Source organism: Poecile atricapillus, chromosome 20 (genome assembly GCF_030490865.1).
Source record: "Poecile atricapillus isolate bPoeAtr1 chromosome 20, bPoeAtr1.hap1, whole genome shotgun sequence".
Taxonomy (NCBI): Eukaryota; Metazoa; Chordata; class Aves; order Passeriformes; family Paridae; genus Poecile; species Poecile atricapillus.
The window spans coordinates 5,798,438-5,825,608 of NC_081268.1; the positions used below are offsets into that span (position 1 = coordinate 5,798,438).

At 46.9% G+C, this 27,171-nt stretch overlaps 3 protein-coding genes across 4 annotated transcripts in view; 2 read left to right on the plus strand and 1 right to left on the minus strand.

The window, feature by feature from the left end:
* Window positions 1–535: 535 nt before the first annotated feature.
* Window positions 536–5,394, plus strand: LOC131586606 (torsin-1A-like). The gene is made up of 5 exons (XM_058853619.1): window positions 536–841; window positions 1,056–1,321; window positions 2,920–3,095; window positions 3,203–3,330; window positions 4,025–5,394. The coding sequence occupies exons 1-5, from the start codon at window positions 631–633 to the stop codon at window positions 4,273–4,275; spliced, it is 1,032 nt and encodes a 343-aa protein (XP_058709602.1). The 5' UTR covers window positions 536–630; the 3' UTR covers window positions 4,276–5,394.
* Window positions 5,395–6,984: 1,590 nt separating this feature from the next.
* On the minus strand, window positions 6,985–13,004 carry LOC131586605 (torsin-1B-like). Of its 2 annotated transcripts, none has more exons than XM_058853618.1 (5): window positions 12,775–13,004; window positions 11,202–11,467; window positions 10,108–10,283; window positions 9,009–9,136; window positions 6,985–8,858 (listed from the first exon to the last, which is right to left on the minus strand). In XM_058853618.1, exons 1-5 carry the CDS (start codon window positions 12,959–12,961, stop codon window positions 8,581–8,583), a joined length of 1,035 nt encoding a protein of 344 aa, XP_058709601.1. In that variant the 5' UTR covers window positions 12,962–13,004; the 3' UTR covers window positions 6,985–8,580. The 2 variants fall into 2 exon arrangements, with proteins under 2 accessions (XP_058709601.1, XP_058709600.1); XM_058853617.1 differs by lacking the exon at window positions 12,775–13,004 and adding an exon at window positions 11,582–11,803.
* Window positions 13,005–15,745: 2,741 nt separating this feature from the next.
* Window positions 15,746–27,171, plus strand: part of PTGES (prostaglandin E synthase) — a 29,847-nt gene continuing 18,421 nt past the window's right edge. The window contains exon 1 of the mRNA XM_058853731.1: window positions 15,746–15,921. The gene's annotated coding sequence lies outside the window, so the exon portion shown is untranslated. The remainder of the gene's footprint in view (window positions 15,922–27,171) is intronic.

Genomic DNA, 27,171 nt, shown 5'->3' on the forward strand with positions numbered 1-27,171 from the left:
GATTTCACTTTTTCTCAGAAAAGTGGAAGAATTTTCTGAAGGGGTGAGTTTGCCCTTGAGATTGTGTGCTGTGCAGGTCAGCAGATCCCTTTAACAGGCAGCCTTAAACTGAGACACAGGAGATTAAATTAGATATTAGAAACAAAATTCTTCACTGTTCAGCTGGTATTCCTGGTTTGGAATAGGCTACCCAGGGAGGTGGTGGAGCACCATTCCTGGAGGTGTTAAAGAGGCGTCGGGCTGTGGCACTGTGTGCTGTGGGTTTTGGTGGTTTAGGGGTTACAGTGGCAGTGCTGGATGGGCGGTTGGACATCATGATGATGTTAAAGGTCTATTCTAAGCATGGTGATTCTTTGATCTCACTATTCTAACACACGGCGACACGACCACATAATGTAGTATTTAATAACTCCACTGCACGGGGCTTCCTTCCTCTCCCAACAGCGGCGGGTGCCGGCCCAAACATGGCGGCGACACCTCAGCCCCTCAGCGCTGGCCCCGCCCGTTCCCGCCCAAACATGGCGGCAGCCCCTCAGCGCCGGCTCCGCCTCTCCCCGCACCCGCGATGGCGGCGGCGGAAGCGGCGCCGAGGGGCGGAAGCGGCGGCCGGGCGGCTGGGCCGGGCGGGCGATGAAGCTGCGGCGGGGCGCGCTGCGGGCGGCCCTGGCGTTGGTGCTGCTGCCGCTCCTCACGCCGGCCGTAGCCGTGGAGCCCATCAGCCTGGGAATCGCCATCGCGGGCGCCGCTGCCTCGGCCCTCACCGGCTTCATCTCCTACCCGCGGCTCTACTGCTACTTCAGGGAGTGCTGCTTGCACCGGCACGACCAGCGCGCCGCCGCCGGTGCGGGACCGGGATGGGCTGAGGGGAGGTGGCGGGAAGGCGCCGGGGCAGCGGCGGCGCCGGGAGCCGGGCAGAGCCCGCGGGGCCTTCCCGAGGGCCGCCGCTCCAGCCCGGCCCTTTGGCCCCTGCCCGGGGCCGGCGGCCGCCACCGCGAGCGGGGTGACCCCGCGCCCGGCCCGCTCCCCGCCCCTGACAGTCTGGTCTCTCCATGCAGCTCTACAGGAGACTTTGGACAAGAAGCTGTTCGGGCAGCACCTGGTGAGCAAGGTGGTTGTAAAAGCCGTGAGAGGCTTCTTGAACAACACCAACGCCAAAAAGCCTCTCGCTCTTTCCTTGCACGGGTGGACTGGAACAGGCAAAAACTTTGTCAGTAAGATCGTCGCTGAAAGCATTTATAAAAGAGGTCTGCAGAGTAAATATGTCCATCAGTTCGTGGCAACTTTACACTTTCCTCACGCTCACAGCATCAATCTCTACAAGGTAAGAATGGGCTGTGCTGCAACAAGTTATAAATGTCATGGCATGATCAGTACTACAGACCGAGATGTTATTTTATGCAGTAACATGTATGCTATGCCAATTTTGCAGTCTTCTGCAAATCCTAACATCCATCAGGATTGATTTTCCCATGAATGTGAAGCTTTTTGCGTGTGTTTCATGCCTCTCTTTAGGGAAGAGTGATATGGTTTAATTTTCGTTCTGCACTTCGCTTAGAGATGGGGCTGACTTAAGGATAAACACGATTCCTGGTTAGGTGATGTGTTGGAGGGTACTGCAAAAAACCAAATAGTTCATGGCTCTGGGAATCAACCCGGTGACCCCCAGGTTTGTCAGGCACCGTGGCAAGCTTGCACTGGCTCTCTGAGGCATCATTGTCTATTCTACTACACACTGAGCAGTTATTTAGTTTTCTATGGATTCATTTCCAAGCTGTAAAGCAAAATCACAAAATACTCTGCTGTCAGAAAAGTACAGGTAAGTGTATTTGGAATCTTGTCAGTTCTGTAGGCAGGGAGATACCATAGAGCAGTAGCTTAGATGTGGTTTATGTTTTTTTTTTTTGTTCTAGCTTAGTTCACTGCATAGTTTGAATGAGTACTGCTGTCCTGTAGTACTGCATGTTGATATTCAGTTTGTATGTGTTAAAAATGGGAACAGGATGGTCTACAAAGCTGATTTCTAAATTGAGGAAATAGACAATTCCTCTTTTACAGCTTATTTCCCCCCCTCTTTTAACTGAGCAATTTTGAAATAAAACTGCTTTTCTACATTTATTTTGAGGTGAATACAGTAGAGAAATTTGCTGCCCAAGGCAGTAGGAGGAAGTATTGCTGCTTATCCCCAATACACCTGCAGTTCAGGGACTGAGTACAATAAAGATGAATCACTGAAAATAGAACAATTGTTTCTCATTCATCTTCCAGCACATCAACCCTTTTTCCTCCAATTAATGCGTTATTGATTATTGAATGTAATACTCACGATGAAAATGTAATGCTTAAGTGAGAGACTCTTTCAATGCAATAAAGCATTAGTCTTTCTGGACAATAGTGTTCTAAGAAGGACTTGTAATTGTTTTCATTTAACTTCTGATTGATTAAAACACAGAGAGTTAAATTTTCTTTCTGCTTCTGCTGATGATTTCAGGTGCAATTTCTCACTATTACTGCCAGGTAGCAAATTTAATATTGCTCTTTTTAAGGTTTTTTAGACCAAAGTGCTGCCAAAAGTCATCAACTGGCTTGTCAGAGTTTGGCTTTGTGTGGCTGTTCCTTAGTGGGACCCATTTTTTGTCCTACTGTGCACATCCACTTTTGCTTTTTATAGGAATATTTAGGAGAATTTCTGCTTCTCCCATCCTGTTTCTTGGTGTCTTAAAATTTTTCAGAACAAGCATGGGATTTTGTTGAGGTTTCATTTACAGCTTGTAACCATGTTTTAGTCAAGAAGCCAAAGCTATTAAAATTATATCACTGAAACAACTCCTTCAGGACAAAGTTCCTTAAACAGAAAGTGCTATTTTTTTCTGTCTTTTCAACACAAACTCTTTCAGCATCTTTCACTTTTATGGCACTCAGGACCAGTTGCAGTCATGGATTCGGGGAAATGTGAGCATCTGTCCCCGGTCACTCTTTATATTTGATGAAATGGATAAAATGCACGCAGGACTGATTGACTCAATCAAGCCCTTCCTGGACTACTATGAGCTGCTGGATGGGGTGTCCTACAGAAAAGCCATCTTCATCTTCCTCAGGTAAACAGCTTCTCTGTATTGCTGTCCTGTACACTCCATGCTTTTACTTCATAATTTCAACTTTCAAAACTACCCCCATCTACAATCTCTGTTTTCTCTTTACTTAGCAATGCAGGAGCTGAAAAGATAACAGAGGTAGCACTAGATTTCTGGAGAAATGGGAGGACAAGGGAAGATATCCAGCTCACAGATATCCAAAATGCACTCTCTGTGTCTGTCTTCAACAACAAAAATAGTGAGTAAAACTGGGATTGCTTTTGAGGTGGTAAAAGTAACACAAAAGGGATGGGTTGCATTTAGCTGCATTTTTTAAAGCTATCATTTCTTCTTGATGTGGCCTCCAGATTTTGGCTTGTGAGGAACAAATATGCCATTTTGGGGCCTGCAGTTGGCTCCCAGGATGAGTGAAAATTAAGGAGCTCGGTATACACCTTGGCCACCAGCTTGTTTGCTGCCTGTTGGACTGCATGTTTTGGGGGAAGTGCTTCACAGGTTTCCTCGCACAGGACTTCTGGTGAAAAGGGGTTCTGACATAACAATGCTCTAAATTTAGCATTGGAAGCAAACTCACTGTACTTCTTTAAAAATTCAGATAGAAGTTCCAAAAAAAGGAATAAGAAAACTGGTCTGGGAGAGTTGATAGCTGAGAGAAAATTTGTCCCTCTCTAGGTGAGAAAGGTGAGACCAGCACCTGGAGAGCAAGGCTCAAGCACAGTCAAAATTCATTCATTCAGCCTAAAGGACCACATTTACGTGTCTGTCCAAAATTTTATGCACAAAGTAACATGAGAAGGGGCTTGTATTGACTTGTGCTTTACAGAGCTCTAAAGTCCCAGGTGAATTCTTAGCTGTGATCTGCCCCTCTCTCCTGTTCAACCCATGGTAGTGTTTAACTAGAGAAATACTAATAAACTTCTTTCCCTTCGCAGGTGGATTTTGGCACAGCACCTTGATTGACAGAAACCTCATTGACTACTTTATTCCTTTCCTGCCTCTGGAATACAAACATGTGAAAATGTGTGTCAGGGTTGAGATTGAATTGCGTGGCTACACTGTGGATGAAGACATTGTGAGCAGGATAGCTGATGAAATGACTTACTTTCCCAGAGAGGAGAGAATCTATTCAGATAAAGGATGTAAAACTGTGGATGCAAAGCTGGATTATTATTATGACTTCTAATGCTTTATTGCTACAACCTGCAAAGAAGCAAATTTAACTTAATCAGAAAGTGTGGGACCTGAGACATTTCATTTTTAAGAACTTTCTAAAGAAAGGAACACTATTTTTTTTTTAACTGGTGTGTAAATAAGCAGCAGTGCCTCTGCATTTTTGTCATCAGTCACGGCTCCTGAGTGCTTCAGCCTTGTGATGTGAAGGTAAGAAGGAACTGCTTTGGGAATTTCTGGATCTGGCAGGGCTCAAGACTCCTTGAATCATGTGTCCATCATCGGAACCCTTTGGCAGACTTGACAGGTACAGAAGGACTGAGACTATGACCTAATTTTAATTTGATTTTGCTCTGATGTGGATGATCTCTAGACAATATTGAGAATTTGAATCAAAGTTCTTGTGTCTCTGAAAGCCTTCATTGATCCTGTGGGGGAATACGCATTAAAAATAGAATGTGTCTTTTTGCCTTCAACACCTTGGGCCCAGTAAAGATAAGGGGGGGATTCTGGAATTAAAAAATCTGGGCTATTCTTTCCAACATCATACAGTGCCATTGTCTTTTTCAAAACCGAGGTATAATTTAGTCTCCTATGTGTCAAACGAAGATTATAAAAGTCTTTGTTGTGAATAGTGTTCAGAGAGCAGAATTAATATTACAAGGAAGTGAGTTAAAATCCTTAAATGCCACACTGGTGTACTTAGTTCCTATTTTAGATTAGTTTTTGTGTATGAAGTTGCCCACAGTGGGCTCTCTCAGGAGTGATCTCAGGAGGGAGAACTGTGCTCTGGGAGTGGTGAGTCAGCTTCATGGAAAAGCTGCAATGTCATGGGAAATGTGTACAGATTAAATTTTACACCATGGAAATTGAAAAGAGGTTTCTCTTCTTCACTTACATGTTGAATTCAGGGGTCAGCTTGCAGGGGTTTTCCTTTTTCTTCTTCTCACCATACTGTGTGCCTTTGAGGCAGGTGATAGAGGCAGATCTAAAGGCATTTGGAAAAAACTCATAAAATATGTCCACTGAAGTTACTGTCAAAGGTGTCAGACATGTTTCTGAATGTGAACACTGCAGAGGCTTTTTTCATTCCAGTTGCTGTTCAAAATAAACTTTTCCCATCAGAAATTTATTTCTTAGCTACCTTCTGGCATTCTTTGCATTCAGTGATTTGATACTAATTTTGCACAAATTTACTTCATCTTGAGGAAGAGCACACTACATTCCTGTCTGTTCATGCTGTGCTTGAGTGCAGGTATCTCCCTTCTGCAGTTCAAAGGGCAGAGATAGGAGGAGATGTGACTCTTTGCTGTCTGGTGAAACAAATCAAGCTTGAGACTGCACTTCTTGACCGTTTATACTAATTACAGTTGTGTGGTTTTTGTAGAGGCAGACTTCCTCGATGCACGTGTGCTCAATAAGGATGAACTTTTCTTGTAGTTAAAACCAGTTAAACCCCTGCTGCTCATCTCCTCCCACTGTGGTACCACTGCCTGAACACTGCAGGCTCTGTTTGAAGCCACCCACGTTTTCAGTGGCAGCATCTTGGATTTTTCTCTGCAAGGGGGAAAAAAAAGGCCAGTGAGGCTCCAACTGTCCACTTGCTCTGAAGATGTGTGATATGCAAATTATCAATCATAGTGTTTGTTAGCAAATGAGTGCCTTGAACTCAGGTATTTATCTGTTTCTTTGACTTCCTGATTATAGCAACTAGCTGGCTAATGGGAGAAAGCAGATGTAATGATGATAAACTTGTACTATGGTCTGGTACTAAGAGAACCAAGCTGTCTTGTGGCTCTTCCAGAACTTAGTTTTGCTTTGTGTGCCAGTGCAGCATCACTACAAGCATTTGATATACAGTGGTAGGCAGTATTTCATTGTATCACAGCCCTGAATAGCCCAGGGTAGATGGAAAACTGCCTCTGGAGAGCAGGAATGATGTGGAAAGGGTGGAGACTGCCTCTGTTTAATCTCTTCTGTTCTGCAGACCTGGCCAGGAGCAGCTCCATCTGGGTAAAAGATACAGCTGTGCCTGAAATCACTCCCAGATTTGACCCTTCTGATCCTGTTATTCCTCCCCTGTATGGTTTCAGGGCTAAGGACCTCACTCTTTCTTGCTATGACTGGGTAACTTTGGCCATTATTCTATTTAGTAGGCTATTTTAGACTGGATCAGACATCTTAAAGGAAAATGTCACAGGGGAAAGGTCTGCTGCCCAGAGAAAAAGTCCATTGGCCATGTGAGAGGAGTTGAGCAGTCCCAAGAGTGAATTCTGTTCTTACCAGAGTCCAGGACAAGCAGCTGCTGCTTTAGTTCAGCTTTCTGCAGTGAGAGTTCTGAGATCTCACACTGTGCTCATAAATTCAGAGGCCATGGTTTAAATTCACTGAAATAGGAAGTGCTGCTGTCCTGCCAGCCAGAGGCAGCCTGGCCCCAGAGCCTTGTGTGCCCAGGGAGGGGACAAGCAGCTGAGCTGTGCCATGAGTGGTGAAGTCAAAGTGAACAGCAGAGCCTGTGCTTCCCAGGCAGCTCCCTGACATTTCCTGGTGCATCCTTAGAGCACAGCACGTGGTTCACAACTGACCCTTCAGTGAGGTGTGAGCTGCTGCCAACAGCTGCCTCACACTTTTAAAGGAAGTGTAACAGAAATGTGCAGTGCAGCTGGCTGCAGACTGCATAAACTAGTATTTTCCTATTATCTGAAAATGATTAAACAAGAGAGAAGAAGTAATGTAGGATTTATTCCAACTGCACTACGGTAGTATTTAGTGTTTTGAAATAGCACAGGTATTTTCTTCTTGGAGTAAGTGAAACTGGATGCAGCATATACAACTATGAATAAATCAGTTAGTAGGCAAAACATCACACTGAAAAGTGACAGTCCAATGTCCCAAGGTTAACGGCTTGCTAGTGTTTGACTCTGGAGATTGCATCAGTGTGAACAGTTTGCCAACGTTTGACAAACTCTGGTGGGGCTGTAAAAGGCAATCAACACTTTTAATTTAGAGCTTAACATGAGCGCTAAACTCCGTTGTAATTTGAATTAACATAATTGTAATGAAACCTATAATTTAGCATCACCTCTTAAAGAAAGTTTAAGAACAAGTGAGGAAATAAATGATGCAGCACAAAAACGGCCCTATGCCTTGTACCAATTTAAAACCCCAGTACAATCAACAAAGTGAAAGGCACTTCTGTCTTGCATTACATTTGATACACAAGTGATGGGAGACTAAGAGTTAAAGCTTGCAACAGCCTTTAAAACTCAGCCTCCCCACTGGGTGAAGGTTAAATTGATCTTTCCCAGCTTCTTAACTCATCACTCACCCTTTCACATAAGCATTATTTAACGTAAAAAGCTACTATAAAATGTACTTAACTAGTGAGGTATAGGATTGTTGCTGTTGCTTACACTTCAGCATAAAAATATACCATTAAAAATAATTTCTTCCATTCAAGTGTCTTCCAAGCAAGGTGAGAGTAGCATTATCCACACCTTGACTATTAGGAGCAGTGGGGCAGCACTACTAAACATCTTACAGTCTTCAGGCCCAGGAGCCCACATACAGGCAAGCTCTTCCTTCCTCTTCCCCTGCCCTCTCTCCATTATTTAGTAACAGAGTTCTAGGAGCTCATAATGACTTCCCATATTACTGTACTAGGAAATGTAGGATGATCCCCAGCTGAGCACAGGAAGATTTCTACCATATCATCTTCATACTGCAATGCCCCAAGGAGTTCACCCTTACAGACCTGATCATAGTTCAGAATACAGCACACATCCCTCCACTTCATATGAATGTGAACAGGACTGTGCACATGGAAGGGAGTACAACTACCTGGAAAAATTCCTCTGTTTTCCTTTGTTCCAATCTGGTTTATGTGGAAAGAGGAATTAAATACTTAATAATCCCAGCACTTGGAAGAATAAAGCAGGAGAGTCTGTATCCAGTGCTGTGTGTCACACTAGAAATTCTCTGTAGATTAAAAGAAAACTAAAGGGGGCAATACTGGGATACCAGCCAGTTCAGAGATGAACAGGGCTTAAAAGCCAGGCTGGATGGGACTATGAGTGACCTGATTCAGTGGGAAGTGTCCCTGCCCATGGCAGAGGATGGCATTAGATGATCTCTAAGTCCCAATTCTATGTTAAGTTAAAATAAAAACAAACAACCAACAAAACCAAACACACAAGCTACGAAGCCCATACAGCTCACTCTGGTATTTTCACCATACTCCCTGTCAACAGTAAAAAAGTGTGAGTGCAAATACATATCCAAAAGCTCTGAAAGTGCTTTGGAGACTCAAAAGTGGAAATCAACCCCTGGCTTTCATATCTCTCATCACGAGGTCTTCGTGAATATCCAACTTGGCCTGTACAGTCTTGCAGCCTTTATCAGAGTAGATCTTCTGCTCCTTGGGGAAGTAGGTCATCTCATCAGCCACTGCCTGAACAATCTTCTCATCCACATCATATCCACGGGCCTTCATTTCAGCCCTGACACACATCTTCACATGCCTTTGCTCCAGGGGCAGGAAAGGGACAAAGTAGTCAATAAGGTTCCTGTCAATGATGCTGCTGTGCCACAGCCCACCTGGGTAAATAGAGGGGGGAAAAAAATCATAAGAAGGAATTTCTCTAAACTCGATCCTGCACATGACAGGATCCACAGACCAGGCTGAATTCACAGTTTGTCTCAGGCACTGAGGAATGAGTTTCCCATTTTGGGGGCAAAGTGACTTACTATTCTTGTTGTTGAAGACTCCTACAGAGAGCAAGGTCTCCAGGTCTTTCAGCTGAATATCTTCCCTGCGCTTCCCACTTGTCCAGAAGTCAAGAGCTGCTTTGTTAATTAAATCACCACCCGCATTGCTGATCATAAAAGAAAAATGTACAGTGGTGAAATACAGACACAACTGAACCAGAATTTCTTTTGCAGCCAGTTACACATATTGATAATCTCCACAATACTGAACAAAAGCCAAAATTTAGGGAAAGCCTCCAATTCTTTAAGTAGCCATCAGTGTGTGCTGGGTTGCCCTCAGTAGCAGCCAAGCACCTACACAGCCACTTGCTTACTCCCTCCTGCCTCAGTGGGATGGAAGGAGAAAATAGGAAGAACAAAAGTCTGAAGATTTGTGGGTCATGATAGTTTAACATGATGAGAAAAAAAGAGGAGGAAAAAAAACCCAAGGTGGACTAAGGAAATCACTCACCACCCCCACAGTCAGACCAATGCCCAGGCAAATGCTGAAGAACCACCTTTAAAGCTGAAACCCCACTTTTTCCCTCCACCCCAGTTTTTATTGCTGAGCATGGCATGCCACAGTATTAAATATCCTCCTGGGCAGTTCAGCTCAGCTGTCCCATCTGTGTCCCCTCCCATCCTCCTGCACACCTCCACACATCCACAGCCTACTGTGGGAAAAGCCTTGAAGCTTTGCAAATATCATCCAGAAAAGGGAAAAACATTGGGGTGTTATCAACACTCTCATAGCTACAAATCCAAAACAGCACCAAACTAGCTGCTCTGAAGATATTTAACTCCATACCAGCAAGGTCCAGTACTTGGTGCACCCATCCCAAAATGTGAACTCTCTTATGTCCCGTGCTCAGGGCCAGCTTCATGAGCTCAGCACGCTGCAGTGGCCATGCACAGCATAGACCTGCTCCACTACAGCCACAGGCACAAGCTCAGAGTGCTCCCCACTGTCTTTGCACAGACAATCTTCCCTCCAGAGCATTTTTTTTTGCTGTTCTTTGAATGAGGTCCCCAAGAAGCATCATTATCATCATAAATAAACATTCAGTATCTCAAAATGACAGAAATTGGTGCCACGGACCTGAGGAAGATGAAGATGGCTTTCCTGTAGGACACCCCATCAACCTCCTCGTAATAATCTAAGAAGGGCTTGATGGCATCAATGACACCAGGATGCATTTTGTCCATCTCATCAAAAATGAAGACAGAGGAGGGGCAGGCACTGACATTGCCTCGAATCCAGTTCTGCAGCTGTTCCTGGAACAAGAGGTTGAAAGCCACTGAAAAACAAGACCTTTACTGGATGTACTGCAAGATTCTTCTATGTGACAGATTCTGGGGACACTCTCAAATCTCAGTATCCCACACTCACTGGCTGGTGAATGAAAGAGGAAAAAACAAGAAAATTGAATCACCCAACACATGCACACCAACGTCCAGCCAGAGCTAGAGCAACAACCATCTTGGAAACCAATGCCCCCCCCATTTTTTCTTTCTTCAACCCCCATTTCTGTGGCTGAGCACGACAGCATGTGGCATGAGATATCCTTCGGGCCAACAAGGGTCAGCTGTCCAGGCTGTGCCCCCTCCCCATCTCTTGCCCACCCCACTGCGCAATATGAGTAGCAAAAACTAGCAAGCACTATTGTAACAGCCAAAACACCACTGTGTTCTCAACATTATCAACAGTGTTTTAGTCATAAATACAAAACACGGCCCCGCGGGGGCTGTGGAGAAGGTTCCTTCCATCCCGGAGAGCCAGGATAACGCAGCTGGAATGACAAACTCTCCTTGCAGCGAGCACGGGAATCAGCAGATGGCATCAGTGAGAGGGTAGCGCTAGGAAATGGAAACTATCTCGGCGTTTTGGTGCCTTTTACTTTATGCATGAGCTTCCCCTTCCATCTCTCCTAAGCATCAAGTTTGGAATATACAGTTGCACACCTCCAGCTGTCAGGAACATGAATCAGAATATTCTGAGTTGGAAAGCACCCACAACTTTGAAGTGAATGGCCCATACAGGGATCGAACTCACAAGCTTGGCATTATCAGCATCATGTTTCGATCAGCTGAGCTCATCCCAGTGGGAACCTGCGGGAGATGTGCAGGACAGGCCCCAGCAGGGGGCTCAGGAACAGACTGGGGGTAACCGGGCCACGTCCTACCCCTCCTCACCTTGTAGAGCTTGACCTGGTCCTGGTGGGGGAAGTGTAGGGTGGCCAGGAAGAGATGGACGAACTTGCTGCGCAGGCCGGCGGGGTGGACCTGCTCCGCCAGGATCTGGCTGAGGAAGTTCTTGCCGGTGCCGGCCCAGCCGTGCAGCGACAGCATCAGCGGCTTCTTGGGGCTGGGGTTGTTGCTGAAGCCCAGCACCGCCTTCAGCACCACGTCCTTAGCCAGGTGCTGCCCGAAGAGCCGGTTGTCCAGCTGCGCCTTCAGCGCTGCGGGGAGAGGGACAGCTCAGCACCGCCGGTCACCGCGCACGCCCCGGGCCGCGCTGCCCAGTGACCGGCCGAGCTCGGGGGCAGCCCCGCCGCCCCCCGCCCCCGCCGTACCGGTGGCGTTGAGGCGCTGCTCGGCGCGGGGGCAGCACTCCACGTAGTTGCAGTAAAACCTGGGGTGGGACAGGTAGCCAGTGAGCGCCGAGGCCACGCCGATGGCCAGGCCCACGCTGAGCGGCTCCAGCGCCGCCAGCCCCGGCAGCAGCGCCCACAGCAGCGGCACCGAGCGCGCCATGGCGGCCCCGAGCGCGCGCGCCGCGCCCAGCGCGCCTGCGCCTTCCCGCCCCATGAGGGGCCGCCGCCGCCGCCATCTTTGTACCGGGCCAAAGGACGGGCAGGGCGGAGATCCCGAATCCCGGGATAGGGAGAATGGAAGCGGCCGCAGCGCGTCACCGGCTTACCAAATCCGCCGGGGAAATTAAACCCTCCAATACCGGCTTTTTAGTGTTACCGAGGAAGGCGTTACTATATTCTGGCCAGGCCGACCAAATTGCAGCCTCCGCACAGACGCAAAGTTTTTTCATTTATTTATACCTTTTTACCAAGCAAAGAAATTACTGCTCATCATTCCTAAATGACATTATTTTCTTTCATTAGTTACTATTCTACTCTACTGATTATCGATTTCTCGCTTCTTATGCTAATTACTCTATAATTTTAGTCTTTTTAGTATATTTTTCCTCTACTAGGGATTTTACAGTGCAGGAGGAACTGAGACTTTACTAGTCTGACAAAATGGTTTCCACAAAATGTCCTTGTGGTCTATAATTTCTATATTCCAGGTGTTCAACCTCAACAATACATATTTCTCTCTGAGGTTTTGTTCATTGAGGCGCATCAGAGATACAGTTTATCAAAATGTAAAGTTGCAGTTATTTTCCCAAGCTGTGTTCCCTGCCTGTTGATCCATGTCCTTGGCACCACCGGGAAGAGCCTAATCCACCTTCTTGGCACCCCTGCTTTAGTTATTTATATACATTGATGAGGTCTATCAATGGCATTTGCCACCCTGATGGCGCCACAAACCAGCACAACCCATTTCTGCCAATATAAACCAAGAAATCAGCAAGGAAAATTGCTCGGAGAGACAGTGTATACAACTTCTTGTGGGATAAGGAATATTAGGTTAATGCAGCCTTGTAGAGCCGCTGCGGATGGTAACCCTTAAGACAGCCCCAGCAAAGGAAGCTCTCACCACCGTGCAAAGGAACATCAGCTCGGCCCCAGCGTCCTTGCCACTGCCTTACCTCTGAAGTTCACAGTGCTGTTCTTTTGGCAGCACTCCTGGAAGCGGCACTTGAGCCAGGAGTCGGAGGAGAAGAGATGCCAAGCCATTACAGCGCTTCCCGCAACGATTGAAACGCTAAGAGGGTCAAAAGCCTGCGTCAGAGTGGGCACAAGAACAAAGATTACAGTTGCCTTCAGGAGCTTCATGATGGGAGCTGACCGCCAGCCTGGCTCAGCAGGAAAAGAAACCAAAACAGAAACTGCAGAAAAACTTCCTGGAGCGTGGAGCCTGGGGCTGCTGAAGGGGCTGGAAGCCAAGTCTCCTGTAAGCTGGAGGTGTTAATGAGTTAACAGACTTATCACGCTGCTCCAGGAGAACCGAAAGCGTTGTGAACAGAGCGTTGCATAGGCAGAGTGAGAGTTTCACTAGAACAATCCCAGCTCTGATGGGAGGAGGACTGGAATCTCTCAGCATCTTAACCAAGGTGCTAATTGGGCTGGTGATTAACGGAGAACACAGAGATGCTTGTTTTGGGCTTAATTGCGAGTGGTTGTGCACACAACATTACACAGCCCGAGGATTTCCGTAGCAGTGCTCGGGGCTCTGCAATTCGCAGCACTGAACGTGTCAGAAAGCTGCTGTATCAAAATCAAGTCCTTAAAGCATTTTTTTTTTTTTGTTTTGACAACTTCACTATCTCCCCACCACCAAAAAAAAAAAAAAAGCCAAAAACGTATTTGCAAAGAAGGACAGACAGCGGAAAAGGGTTTGTTATCTCAGCTGGCACTTTTTTTTAATGAAAAAAAATGTGAAACGCACTTTTCAGTAATTCCCATTTTATTTTTAAAATCTCATTGGAAAAACACTGAGCAGCCTTATTGAGTATTCAAAATACCTGCTCAAGGTTTGATGACTGTCTTGACAAGAGTGCCCAGTGCTGCCGAGCAGCCGGGAAGTGCCGCTCTTTCCTGTCAAAAGAGAATCAATCCAGGCTGGCAGCTGCCATCGAGCCTTGAGGTGGGCACCACTTAGACTCTTGGCTCCTCATTCCAAGGCTGAAATGGGTTTAATTCCTGCGTCTGCCCAGGTGTCTGCCAAGCACCGAAGGAGCTGGGTTTCCAGGGCTTTCCAGCTGCTATCTCCACTTGGACATCCAGAGATTGCAGAGAGTCCAGAGGAAGGACCTGGCAGTGGGATATGTAGGATTCCATGTTGCCTGGGCTCTCTCCGAGCTCTCTTGGAGATAAATAAGTTTTATAAAGGTGGTTTAATACCGCTGAAAATGCTGGGAATTCTCCAGTCTCCTCTTTCCTCTGCACAGACGCCCTCTGCATCTGTACGTGATGAACACTAGATGGGGCGTCAGACACAGGGTTTGGTCCAGGATTTACATGGGAGAACAGCTTTTGCAGAGAACTGAGTCATGTTTGAGAAAAACAGAGAAGTGTGGAGTCCCATCTGCAGAGCTGGCAGCTCGCGTTGTGAAACGTGACTTCTTGGGATGCACAATAACCCGGCCCGCAGCTGCTGAGGGATCACAGAGAGATAGAGCTGAGGGCCATTTCAGCAAAACAGCCAAAGTCATCCTATAAAGGAAGGTGGAAAGTTTGGATAAAGAAATCAGGCTATTCAGCTGGGATCTGCAGATTCTCATCTGTCCATCTGAATTAAAGTGTGAGCAGGTTGCCTTTGCACACCTCTCAGGCATCAGCAGGTATTTCACCATTCCCCTGTAGAATCAGTGTGGTCCAACAAACACAGATGTGAACTGTCACCCCTGAATCTGTCTGGGATAAAGGGTAATGCCACGCTGTGTCGTGCAAAGGGTGAATCAGTTTAATGGAGGAGTCTTTTCTGACTGATGTGTGAAGGGGGTGAGATGTCCTGAGTAATTTTTTCATTGTGCTCTTGTATGTTTTCACAAGGTCTCAGTAGCTTGGAAGGGACTGCATCTCCTAAAACACAGATGGGAAATGCAAAGTGATATGCTAGAAATAGCACTGAGAAGTAGAATTACCTCATCTGTGCAAAAAGAAGGGGTAGCATGAGATACATCTATAGATCTTCTCCCTTCCATGTGGGAGGGAGGTGGCATATATTTCCTATACAACAATAGGATATATGCTGCATAACAGGTACCAGATGGGTGTTTAAATAATCTTCAGCTGCTGCATGTCATGCTGTTATCTCATTATCTGTTACAAGTTAAATGGGTTCAAGCTGGGCCTGGACATGGATGAGATGTCTAATAGTGGTGGTGAGGCTGACATTGATGGCAATTTCCTTGAACAGCAGTCTGGAAGCTCCAAGTGGAGCACAGACCCTGCAACACACAGTCCACAGTGCAATAATGTTTTGTGCCTGTTGTGTTGAACATGTTGTTCTTTCATCTCAACCACCCTCCCATGCCCTAGGCACAGAACTGGCATCCTGTCATGCCTTGATGTTGCTCTCCTGACCAGCACGGGAAGGGGCAGGGGGGGCTGGCCAGCAGTGGGGTATCTTGAACCAGCTGCCACAAACTGAAAGTACTGAAAATCTGCAGCAGAGAAGAACTTTGTGTAGGTGTTCAGTGTGCAATAGGCTTGGTGTGTCTGTGATTTGGGGTGTTGATCAGCAGTGAAAGGGGTGTGGTGAATAGGAGAGGGTGTGAGAAAGGAAAGGGCGTTGCAGAGTACGGGAAGAAGAACGGTAGGAATTTGGGGATCCATGGTATGAGCTGCAGGATATAGGGTGTTTGCAGTGGGTAATTTGGGGTGCTAAAGCTGTTGTGGTAGAGGAGGCAATGGAGATGGGACATCTCTGTTGTAAGTGAGAGATAAGGGATGCAGAGATGGAGTACTCAAAGCCAAGGGTGAGACGAGAGAAAAGTCTCAGATGAGATTTTTGCCTGGCCTGACCCTGCTTCCGGTGTGTTGGAATTTCCTGCCACCTGCAGTTTGATTGGTTTAAAAGCCAGCATTTTCAGGACTTTGGGCTGGCTCGTTTTGAGCTCTGTGGCAGAGAGCTCAGAGAATCTGGGATCTGGCTAGTTAGCAGAGTTCGAAAGGAGCAGACCTCCCAGCTGGCTGGTGAGCCAAGGAAAACGTCTCCAACCAGGGGCCAGGGTGCTAGCAATCAGGGCTGCAACCCCATCTTCAGTTCATGGAGTGCAAGAGTCTTCCAGGTAAGAATTGCAGGATCAATGAATCAATACTTTTTGCAGAAAAAATGGTATTTTTGTTGGAGGATGTGTAAGGCCCTCAATATTTCCAAGTGGTTTATGAAAGAGGTTTGGAAATGTTCTGTTTTACATGAGGTGCTGGGCTGGCAAGAGGTTCTTGGTGAAGGTTTCTAACTGGAAAAGAGCTGAGAGGCTCATTTTTCCCTACATTCATTTCTACATGATCTCTCCCTGCCTTCTGACTCTGGCTAAGATGCTCTCTAATGGCCTAAGTATTTCTGAGAGGATTTTCCTTTCTTTTTACCCTTTTCTATTTCCCCCCCCCCCCCCCCAAATATGTGTGGTTTTGCTTTGTTTTCTTTCCCTGCTTTAATTTCAGCATCATCTTCCAAGTGCTGCTCATTCTAAACACAGAGATGAGGCAGTGACAGGAAAGGGCTGCCACTCTGACGTACATTGGGATCTTCAAAGAGTGGGATTGTGGTGGGCTTTATCCAAATACAGAGCCTGGCTAAGCTCTGAGGACTACACTAATTCTGTGGAAAGGCTCTGAGTCATGGAATGTGTTCCTTGACCTTTCTGTAATGTGACAGGAGCAGTAACACAAAATACCAAAATCTACATTAATGTTGAGCAGACATTGTCTAATCCTAGAAACACCCAGAGAGTCAAGAGCCTGTCATCATTCTCTTGCAGGTAGGAAAATTGAGGTTTGAGGATGATGAAAGTTGTTGTTGTTTCTTTTAACACAGTAGTTCATAGCAAAGGTTTAATAATTCTGTTTTGTCACTGAAATATTTACTCAAGAGCTTGAGCCGTGATTCACCTTGGACAGGCTTCAAAATCCTTATCTGGAGTACAAAATCACAGAGTCCCTTGGGTCAGTGTGTGGTGCTGTGCTGTGTGAAGAGGGACAGTCCAACAGGGAAAGATATGGATGAGCTTGGGATCTGAGTGAAATACAACATTATATACTTGTCCAGTAAATCTGCCCTTGGGAGATAATTCTTTTGATCACTTCTGAACCCTTGTGAAATTCTGAGGTACCAAGAGGGCTGGATTTTTTTCTGGTTGCTGTCTCTGAAAAATTCCACTGAGAGGTTCTTCCCTACAACAATAAAAAAGCGTTTCCTGTCCAGATGCCCAATCTCAAAGCCCTTTTCCCTGAGCCTAGGCTGTGGTCAGAGAGCAGAGTCTCACTGTGCTGTCCCAGCAGGGTGAACAGCCAGCCTTGAGGACCCACCAGAGCTTGGATGCTGAGGTACTTCAGGCCAGAGCTGTCCCTGGTCTGCACCAGCACAACTCCTCCCCAGAGCACCTGGGACTGGGCAGGGGTTGTCACTGCTGCTTTGGCCATGGTGAACGCTGACAGCTCTGCAGAGGGAGAAAAATGGGATTTTTAACCTGATCCCGAGTGGTTTGCAGCAGGTGGAGCTACACAGGTTGTGTTACCTGCTAGGGATGGGAATGAGAGGCAGGGGAGGGAACGTGTTTAAGCCAAGCTCGACATGGGTGAGGGAAGCTGACATCTCACATTTCTTGCCTACGGTGGGAACTTGCTGGAAATCGAATGTTTTATAGATAAGCACAAGGTGACAGTGCTGGCAGGACAGTTCTCTGCTCTTTATGGAGTGAGTCCTGGTGCTGAACCTGCTTGATCTTTCACACATATCAACTCCATCAAGCAATGATGGATACAGATGGTCTTTCTCAGAACAAGCACAAGGAATTATTTAAGTGCCTGGCAGCCAAAATAGCTCTGTTCCCCCACAGGTCACTGTGTGTTTCAGATGCAGAAGGGATGGAGGGAGGCAGCCCTTTGACTTTGGATAGAATCAGAGTTTTATGTTTGAATGAACAGGAGTTGCCAGGAATGCCACATACTTTGAAGAGAAGAGTTTTTAAATCTGGGTGATCTTAACAGGTGCCCATTTCTCAAACAGACTTTTACATCCTGGACACTCTCCAGTCTTGTATTTTGGTACCAGGAATAAAGAAATTAAGGAACAGTTTGGAGAAAATTGGTTAAGTTAAGAGATTAACTACCGGTTAACTTCTATTAACTACCAGAACTGTGAGACACTGGGGCTCAGATGGGTATTTTATGGCCTGCTTTGGGTGTCTGCTGTTGCAGACCAAGAGGACACAGCAGCTCAGGGTCTGGTTCACCCTCTCTGGAATTGTTCGAAAGTCATGTGGATGTAGCACTTGGGGAAGTGGTTTGTTGGTGAACAGGGGAAGTTAAGGGCTGGATTTGATGATCCTAGAGGTTTTTCCAACCTGAATGGTTCTATGATTCCACGATAATGGCACCACCCAAAGCCAGGTGCAGATAAGCAGCAGCCTCCACTGGACCATGCAAATTCACCTGGGCTGGCAGCTGAGAGAGGCACCCTCAGGGCAGGAACTCAGGAAAGCAAAGCAGGGTGTGGATGGTGCCTTTTCACCCCTTCTACCAAACTGGCTCTACTCCGACCTCACGGCCTCCAGGCTCCGATTTCAAGGCTTGTGTCGTGCAAGATCGAGATGAATAATGTATGAAATGGTAGCGATAGACACAGTGGATGTGCTATCGATGCTGGCAGTTAGGCTCTGTTTTGACTTGTAAACTAAACATTCCTGGCTTCTACATCCTCTGTGGTTTAGTGATTAGATCTGGGAACTGCATTTGGGGTCAAGTCAAGGTGCTCTCACCCAGCTCCAGCAACACTGGTGTATTCACATGATCTGTTCCTCATCCTCTGCTTGTGTCTCCAAGACATGAACAAGACGGGGGAGGAGATCCCATAAAAAGATGATGGTAATGATCATAATCATCATTGTTATCATCACCATCATCATTATCTCAATCCAGATTTTGTTTCATTTTGGAACTTATTGTCCAAGGATGTAGTTTAGTTTGAATGGTGTGGACAGTGAACTTGGCATGTACATATCGAACATTCCCATCAGTTATGACAGCACATCCACAAGGAGAATTAAACCTTGTAGGTGTTCATTGGTGCTGTAGGTGCACACTGGTGTGATGGGATCTGAGGTCATCTCACTGGTAAGATGGGACACTGAGAGTTAAACTTCACCTGTCTTGATCCTGCCTTTGGTTTTTACCCCTGTTTTTAAAATTGAGCCCAGAATTTGAAATTGGAGAGTGTTCCTGTTTGGCTTGTCTCCAAGAATTTCTGGTTTTGTTCTCCAGGCTGGCTTGGAGCAGAGTAGGTCTCGTGTGAGCCTGTTTGCCTGTGTAGCAATAGTTCTCACTGAAAGAACAAGAAATAATAGGGAAACTTTAGCCCACATTCTTAACTAGAATTCCATTGTAAATAATAATTTAGGCATAAAAACTTGTGTGAAAGAGATGAAACTTCAGCTGGATTAAATAAGAAAACACTGTGTTCACATGGTGTGGGAGGATCCTATAGGAAGAGTAGGGCATGAGTAATGCTGTGCCCTCACTCCAGTTGTGGGCTCTGATGTGGCTTGTATCTCATCCAAAGCACAAAGGTGGTGGTGTTACTAAGCAGACAGCACCATCCAATGGTTTTGGACCCTTAGGTGAAAGAGGATTTAAAAGGTTTTGGGTTGGACCCGATTCTTGGTTGCACCAGAATAAGAGGCTGGGGTTTGGCTTGGGGTTTAGCAAAGCTAACACCCTGCTCTTTCTTACACCCATCTTCTGCGGAAGAGCCATAAACACAGGTCACTAAAATTAGTCTTGAAAGGCAACTGTTGTGACTGGTGCCTGTGCTTTCCCTACTCTGTCTTCAGTTCATGCCCAAGTAAAGACCTCTGCCTGGTTTTAATCAGCTGTAGTACTTGACACTGAGGACCAAATATGTTAATCAGGAGAAAGTGACGATTTGTTGCTATAATAGCTTCCCCATTTGTTCAGAGAGGCTGGGTCTGGATCCCTTGAAGTGCTGGGGAGGGGGGTTATGGAGCAAGGCTGGTGCATCCCAGCTGGTTTCAGGGCCAAGGAAGAGCTGCAGGCAGTGTGCTGACCATGGCCAAAGGGCAGCACAGGCTGGAGAGCCTCAGAGAGGATCAGTAACCAGAGAACTGCAGGCACCAGCTCTGGCACCATGCTGCTGCCTTTCTACTGAGCAAGAAGAAATTTGGTGATTTCTATGGAGACCAGTGAGGCTTCCTGGAAATTCCACCAGGTCTGTCCTTATCTATGGTTTGAACATCAGAATGTTATTGCAAGGAAGCCTGAGGACCTGTTAATTTGTGCCTCAAATCTTACTCTGAATGACCTGTAAAGTATTATCTCCGTACAGATTCCTCAATGGTAAATAAAGGATGGAGGATCTGGAAGATCTAAAACTGTTAGGTTCTTTTTCTAGGAGATATTTTATCTCCCAGGAAGAAAAATGTGCTCTGCTAAAACAAAAGGTTCCCTGCAGGAGTCCAGTTTCCAGCTATTGTTAAAATGTGTGGTTGAGGACTGGGAACCCAGTGGCCAACGGGGAGCTGGAATGAGTTGAAAAGAGGAGAATGGATGTGCTCTGCACAGAACAATGTCAGGTCCACATAACAGCACAGAAAAAGAGGAGATTGGCTGGAGCATAGAGAGAGGCCCCAAGGAACAGGGATGAGCAGCTAGATCTAATGCTTGATAGCTGTGAAGTGTCCCAGGGCTGTCTTCTACATAACATTGCTGGAATTCCTACAGTTTGGGAGTAGCCCCTCTAGAGTACTAAATAACTTAGTGTGAAGTCATCCTAGACCCCTTAGTGAGGACTTGTGGCATTTAAAAGAAAAATGAGCTTTTAGGAGGTGGAAGGACCTTTGAAGTGCAAGGGGTGAAGGAGTTGGCAGTCATGTGCCCATCATCTGCTTGCCTCAGCATAGAGGGAAATATGAAAGTATGACTAGGATAATCAAAAGCATGGAGAAATCTCCTTTGAAGAGAGATGAAAGCGAATGGAACTGTAGTAAAGCTGAGTAAGAGGTGCTTTCACAGACATGTTTCAAAGGAGGAGAATGCTAGGCAAAGCTGAGCAGGAACTGCCGTTCTTCTTAATTCCCCTGTGTGTCTGTCTGTGACATGAACAAGAGGGGAAGGAGATCCCATAAAAATACTATTATTATTTTTATTATCGTCATCATCTTAATTTAAATTGTGTTTCATTATGGAACTTATTGGTTAAATTGTGTTTCATTGTGGGACTTAATTGTCTTGAGAAGTAATTTAATTTTAACCGTTAGGACGGTGACTTGACACATGTAATTATCAAACATTACCTTCATGTATGACAACAAATTTACAAGAAAGAGAGTTAAACCTCATGATTCAGAGCTTAAGGTAATCTCTGACTTCTGAAGATTGGATGAATCAGGGCGAACGGGACCAGAGAGCCTCAATCCATTGCTCTCTCCCACAGGGGCACGTCCTCCCTTGAATCCACAGCGTGTCCCACGGCTGATACAGCCCTGCAAGGGCCTCACTCATGGTGAAGAGCAGCAGCTCCTTCCACCACTGAACATTCACACCAACTTCCCCTGCTGCAATAATGGTGCAGCACAGCTCCTTGCCCCTTCCTGATGTCCACCTCTCCTTGTGGGACAGCTCTAACCCCACTCGTGTAGCATCCCATGGCCTCCTGTCCCTACAGCCTTTCTACAGCTGGGATCCATCTTCTGTCCTGCTGATGGGGGACCTTCTTGTTCATTCGTGCCTGAGTCAGTGGCACTATTAACAGAAACGTGCTGTGCTAGAGAGATGCATTCTGCTGCTTTGTAAAAAATTGCAAAAAGCACATATTCCCCCATGGAGGGCTTCAGGGTTGCATAAACACAGGGTGGAGCAGATTTCTGGGAACATCGTGGACATGAGGATGTAAATCAGGAGAGTAATCAACGCATGGGACCTGGGCAGGCTCCCAGAGTCCTGCCAATGGATCATTCAGGCAGAGAAGAAAATTTAGGATGGTTAGCCCAAGCATCACTGCCTGCAGAGTGGAGAGGTTTTCCTACTTTGCATCATTCAACCCAAATTCTGCTCTGGATAAAGTCAGGGTCATGCAGGCTGAGTCGTGTTGTGTCAGTGCTCCCACTGCTGTGAGCAAGAGGCTAGCTGAGACAACAGCACAATAAAAAGCTTCCAGGCAAGGGGGCTGTAAATAACACAGCTAAATTGCTCCTTTCTTTCCAGACTGCTTGTGGAGAGGGTGTTTTTAGCATTGCTAGTGAGGGGTGTTTATTAACAACATCAAAATTGAGACCCAGACCACCTTTTGGCCTAAAAGCAAGTCCAAAAGATATGTTGTTCATGACTCAGTGCAGGAAAAAGGGAAAGTTTTAGGATGTGTCAAGACCAATGACACAATTACTTGACTCACAAAACCTCAAATTACTGAGCAGCTCTGACTTCTGCCTGAGTCAGGTCTTGTGGGAAGGAGGCCCTGATCTGCTCTAGGAAGCTCAGTTGCACTCCAAGACATTGCAAAGTGATAGCACTTACGAGATCAGCATGTGTGCTAGAGATCTAGGCAACATCACCTAGACAGGAGGGTGTGAGGATATGCTGCTGTTTAATTTTGGGGTGATGGAGGGGACCAGAGAACTCGGGGGTTTAAAAATAAGCTCTGTGTTTTGGAAAGCTTTGTGGTGGGTGAAGCTCTGTCCCAAAGCCATGACTGAAGGCTCTCTTTGGAGTTGGTTTTACCAGGATGGTATAGCCACTCTCAGCTTGGGTCAGGCAATGATGTGCTGACCTTTCCATTCCCCCTTGTCCTATGAGAACCTGAAAATGCCTTTCTGGTGAAAAGAGGGCTTAAAAGACTTTAAAACTGTCAGGCTCTGCAATCTGTTCTTCCTGAGTTGCAAGGCAGGGTTAACAGCTCAGGAAATAAGGTTTGTTTTCTACTTTTCACCTTGAAGCTGCTCATTGCTGCTGAATGTCAGATCTCCATACGGCTGGAGTCAGGGACCACAGTTGCTTTCTCTCCCAACCCTGTTAGTGTGGCAGGACTCTTAATGCTGTGATTCCCGTGCTCTGATTCCCATTTCTCCATAAAACAACATGTGGTGGATGGACTGTGCAGCATCCTTTACCTTTGCTCTTGTTTAAGAGCACCCCACCAGGGAATCTGCATCTACATTGTAGTTTTGCAAATGCTTAAAGTCTAGGATATGTTCCCAAATTCTGAAATTTTTGGCAGCAAATTGTTTTTCTATTCTCCCAGTCTGGCAGGGAAACTCCCTCTTTCTGGGCAGTAACATGAGTGTTGTTTACAGCTGATGGGATCTGGTTTTTGGGAAGCAAAACACATCACGAGATGCTGAGGTGTGGCTGAGTGGAAGAGGGACACGGCTTCACCACACTCCAAGCCCTGACCCCCATCTCTCACCTTTACCTGATGTCAGCAGTGGCAGGTGCAGCTCTGCCTAAAGCCAGCACTTAAACCAGCTGGGACAGAGGGCAGGAGAGAGGAGAAATAATTTCCCTCAGTCCCTCTCCCAGCGGGGTTTCATCCATGAAGGCACAGAGCATAGCCAAGGAATTCTTTCCTCTAAGAGAAAGCCCAGGCATGAATCCATGTGAGGCTCAGAATAAGAGAAAATAATCTACTTCCCACGCACCCACAGCCTGATGGCCTCTCTTCTAGCATCTCCACAGTGTCACAGCAGCAGAGGACACAGTGACTCCTCTGTAGCTGGGGGTTATGACAGTTTGGGGCAGGAGAGCACCCAGGAGCCAGGCAGCAGCCCAGGAGCAGGCAGGAAAGGATGGAGCTGGAGGAAAAAGGCAGGAGGACGTGTCACTGCCTCTCACTTGGCCCTGGGCCTGATCCTGGGACTGGCTGAGGAACAGCAGCTTCCTCTGCTCTGCCTGAGACTCAGAGCCACCACTCACAGCCCCTTCCCTGGGCCTCTCCTGATGGCTTTCTCCTGCTGCAGGCATCTGCTGTTCTGAGTGTGAAGGACAATTTGGGAGAGTCTGATCTTACATTCCTCATGCCTGAGGCCTCTCAGATAGCTGCAGCCAGTACTGTCACTTTAAAATGCAAACCAGACAAAGTCTGCCTGAGTTTGCTAAAGGCTGAAGCATCTCAGTTGTTTCCTGAAATGCTGTGTTGATTTTCCTCTGCCTGGTTTTTGGTAGCAGAGGGGTCACAGAGATGGCTTCTGTGAGAAGGTGCTAGAAGTTTCACCTTATAGCTCTGACCCACTCCCTAATGGCTCTGAAGATGAACATGCTGCTAGCCAAGGCTAGGCCAATTAGAGCTGTTGGTAACATCTCTGCAATAACATATTTAAGAAGAAGATCAGAGCAAAGTGAGGGACACAGGTTTTTTTCTAGCCAGAGAAGGAGGTGCAAACATGTGAAGGAAACAACATAGAAACACCAAGGTCAGTGGAGAAGGAGGGGGAGGAGGTGCTCCAGGTACTGGAGCCAAGATTCCTCTGCAGGCCATGGTGATGACCATGGTGAAGCAGCTGTGCCCCTGCAGCCTGTGGGGATCCACAGGGATGTAAAAATCCACCTGCAGCCCATGTGAGAGGTGCTCACACCGGAGCAGGTGGATCCCTGGAGGAGGCTGTGAGCTCTTGGGAGACCTGGTGGAGAGAGGGGGTCTTTGGAGGGCTGCAGCACATGGAAGAGTGACCCACACTGCAGCAGTTTTGAGAGGACTGTGTGCCCGTGAGAGGGACTCACATTGCAGCAGTTTGGGGAGGACTGCTGCTCATGAGTGTGGGCCCACGTGGGAGAAGTTCAAGGAGAACTGCCTCCCCTGAGAGGAACCCCATGGTCTCACAGAGGAACAACTTCTCTCCCTGAGCAGCAGAAGAAAATTTTGAGTGACAAATTGACCAAAAGTCCCATGCCCTGTTTCCCTGCACTGTTGGTGGGAAGGCAGGAGGAGTTGGGAGAAGAAAAGGTGTTTTTAAGGACCTATTTTACTTCTCATTATTCTCCTCTGATTTTGTTAGGAATAAATTCACTTCATACCTCTAAGCCAAGCCTATTTTGCCCTTGGAGTGTTTTCTCAGAGTCTTTATCTCAACTCAAGGAGCCTTTGTTAATTTTCTCTCTCCTTTGCCCAGCTGTGGCAGGAGAGGGTGAGTGAGCTACTTTTGTGGGTGCCTGGCATTTGGCCAGTGTCAAACCACAACAGATGCTAATGCTGGAGGCCAGAGATGCTGGTGGTTCCACTGCTTACTGACTTTGCAGTATTTTCTGTGTCCTGCTCGCCGAAACAAGCACAAGGAGCCCAGGAGTCTGGGGATAGGGAGCTGCAGGTGAAGCAAGAGGATTTCACAGATCCATGGAAAGTGCGTCATGGTGGTGGTAGCTTTCGTGCAGACTGAGGAGGGAACACAGGTGGAGCACCCTTCTCGCTAATAAACAGCTAAAATGCTCATGCCTTTACTTGAAAAGTCATCATGTTTGATGAGCCAGCACAGCACAGCCTCCCTTGGCAGCTGGGTTTCCCAGGATGGGTGCAGGTGATCACTGGAGTGTGCAGGCTCCAAGGCTTTGTGCTGGGAGCAGCAGGAAGAAATGACAGGGAAGGAGGCACCAGTGTCCATGGTAGCATTGGAACAAGCTGGGAATGCAGCTCAGCTCCTGGGCTGAGCTGTGAGCCCAGGGCAAGCAAAATCCCAGCTGGGCTCTGTACCTTCTCCACCAGCATGTGGAAGCATGCTGGAACAGTGCCACCCACCTGTCCATCTTCTCCAGCCTGGAGCAATCCCCTCGGGCTCTTTGCTTAGCCCCACCTGTGGGATGTAATTGCTCCTTAGGGAAAATTTTGGGGAATCTGAGCTGTAGTTGCTCAAAGTATCAGCTTCCCTTTGGGTCAGGGTGGAGCCCAGGCTGTGCCACTCCAGCGGACATGCCAGTGCACCATTGAACCAACCCTCTCCTTTTGCTGCCACCAGGAAATTCCCCAGAGTAGCAAGAGTGGAAAAATGTAGTCACAATACTGTAGTGTAATTCAGTTGGTCAAATAAATAACCTGTGTGGGAATCTAGGGTGATTTTTTACTCTGTAATATTGCCAAAGAAGAATTGTTGTTACAAGATTCTATTTTTAAGTACTTTTCTTGAGCACCTCCCATGAATTTTTCACTCCTTCTAAAGTTCAGTTCTTCCTCCAGTAAAATGCTCCATTTTTTCCCCTGCAGCTCCTGTATTGTACTGTATTCCTGACTGACAGGGGTCAGTCTAACCTGATGACCTAATCTTTCAAAGCCTCACACATGTTTTTATTAATAATTTATCAGAAAAAAAAAAAAAAACCCAAAAAAACCCAATGTTTTTGGCTAGTGGTGTTGCGTTTAGGTAGATCTTGTCCTGGGTTGAGGCCTCTCATGCTCCAGGCTTTCAGGCATGACTTGTGGTTTAAAGACATACTGCCCCTAGGACTTGACCTTCTTCAGGCAAGGGCTCTGTCCTGGCAGGATGTGATCTGTGGAGGAGGATCACACCATTAATATTAACAGCCTGCTTCCGCATGGATTAATGGGATGGTTGAACACACTTCCGGTAGCTGCATTGCCTTGGGTCTCAGAACCCAGGAAGGTGCAAGTGTGGATGTGTTCTACCCAGCATGAGACCCCTGAATCTGGTAAACTGCAAAGGAGCTGGGATCCCAGGAGTGTTTCACCTGCCTTTGCCGTCATCTTCTGCTCCTCATCCCCATCCCTAACCCTCCCCTCTGGGGTTCCACTCTGTGTAACAATGAAAGGGGTTTGAAATGCATAAACACACAGAAAAATAAACTTTTTCAAAATTAACACATCCACACCTGAGTTTGCCCTGAGGGCTTATCCCTAAACAAGGTGTGCTTCTTGATCTCTCCATTCAATGTAAATCTGTGCCAGTTGCTGGTGCAAATTGTCCAGGGCTCCTTGCCAGCATTTGAACTGATGCCAAGGAGCAGTCCGGATGGCTGGCAGGAGGAGTCCTGGCTTGTCTGCAGGTGCATATTCCTGCTGCTCAGCAAGGTGTTGGCTGCCTTGGGAGGGGAAGAAGGTGCATGAAGGAAAAAGGTCCCACTGCTGAAGACCTCGTGGACTGGATCATCATCTGGTAAAAACTGGAGCTGCTGGATGGAGGGTGTGATGTGTTGGTGAAGGGTCTGGCTGCCTGCCCTCCCCCAGGCTCCTGGGAGAAGGGGCTGCTGGAGAACATCTCATCCATGCTGTGGGGCTGGTCTGGCCCTGTATAACCCCAGTCCTTGGGCACTGAGGTCTTCTCCACTATGGGTTGATCCCTATCAGCTGTGGAGAAGAGGGATGGGAG

Excerpts from the sequence above, each read along its gene's own strand:
- LOC131586606 (XM_058853619.1), top strand. The coding sequence starts at position 631 with ATGAAGCTGCGGCGGGGCGCGCTGCGGGCGGCCCTGGCGTTGGTGCTG. Across the intron at positions 1,322-2,919 it reads ACAGCATCAATCTCTACAAG|GACCAGTTGCAGTCATGGAT; the intron begins GTAAGAATGGGC and ends TATGGCACTCAG. Across the intron at positions 3,096-3,202 it reads GCCATCTTCATCTTCCTCAG|CAATGCAGGAGCTGAAAAGA; the intron begins GTAAACAGCTTC and ends CTCTTTACTTAG.
- LOC131586605 (XM_058853618.1), bottom strand. The coding sequence starts at position 12,961 with ATGAAGCTCCTGAAGGCAACTGTAATCTTTGTTCTTGTGCCCACTCTG. Across the intron at positions 11,468-12,774 it reads CAGCACTGTGAACTTCAGAG|CGCTGAAGGCGCAGCTGGAC; the intron begins GTAAGGCAGTGG and ends CTCTCCCCGCAG. Across the intron at positions 10,284-11,201 it reads ACCAGGTCAAGCTCTACAAG|GAACAGCTGCAGAACTGGAT; the intron begins GTGAGGAGGGGT and ends CTCTTGTTCCAG.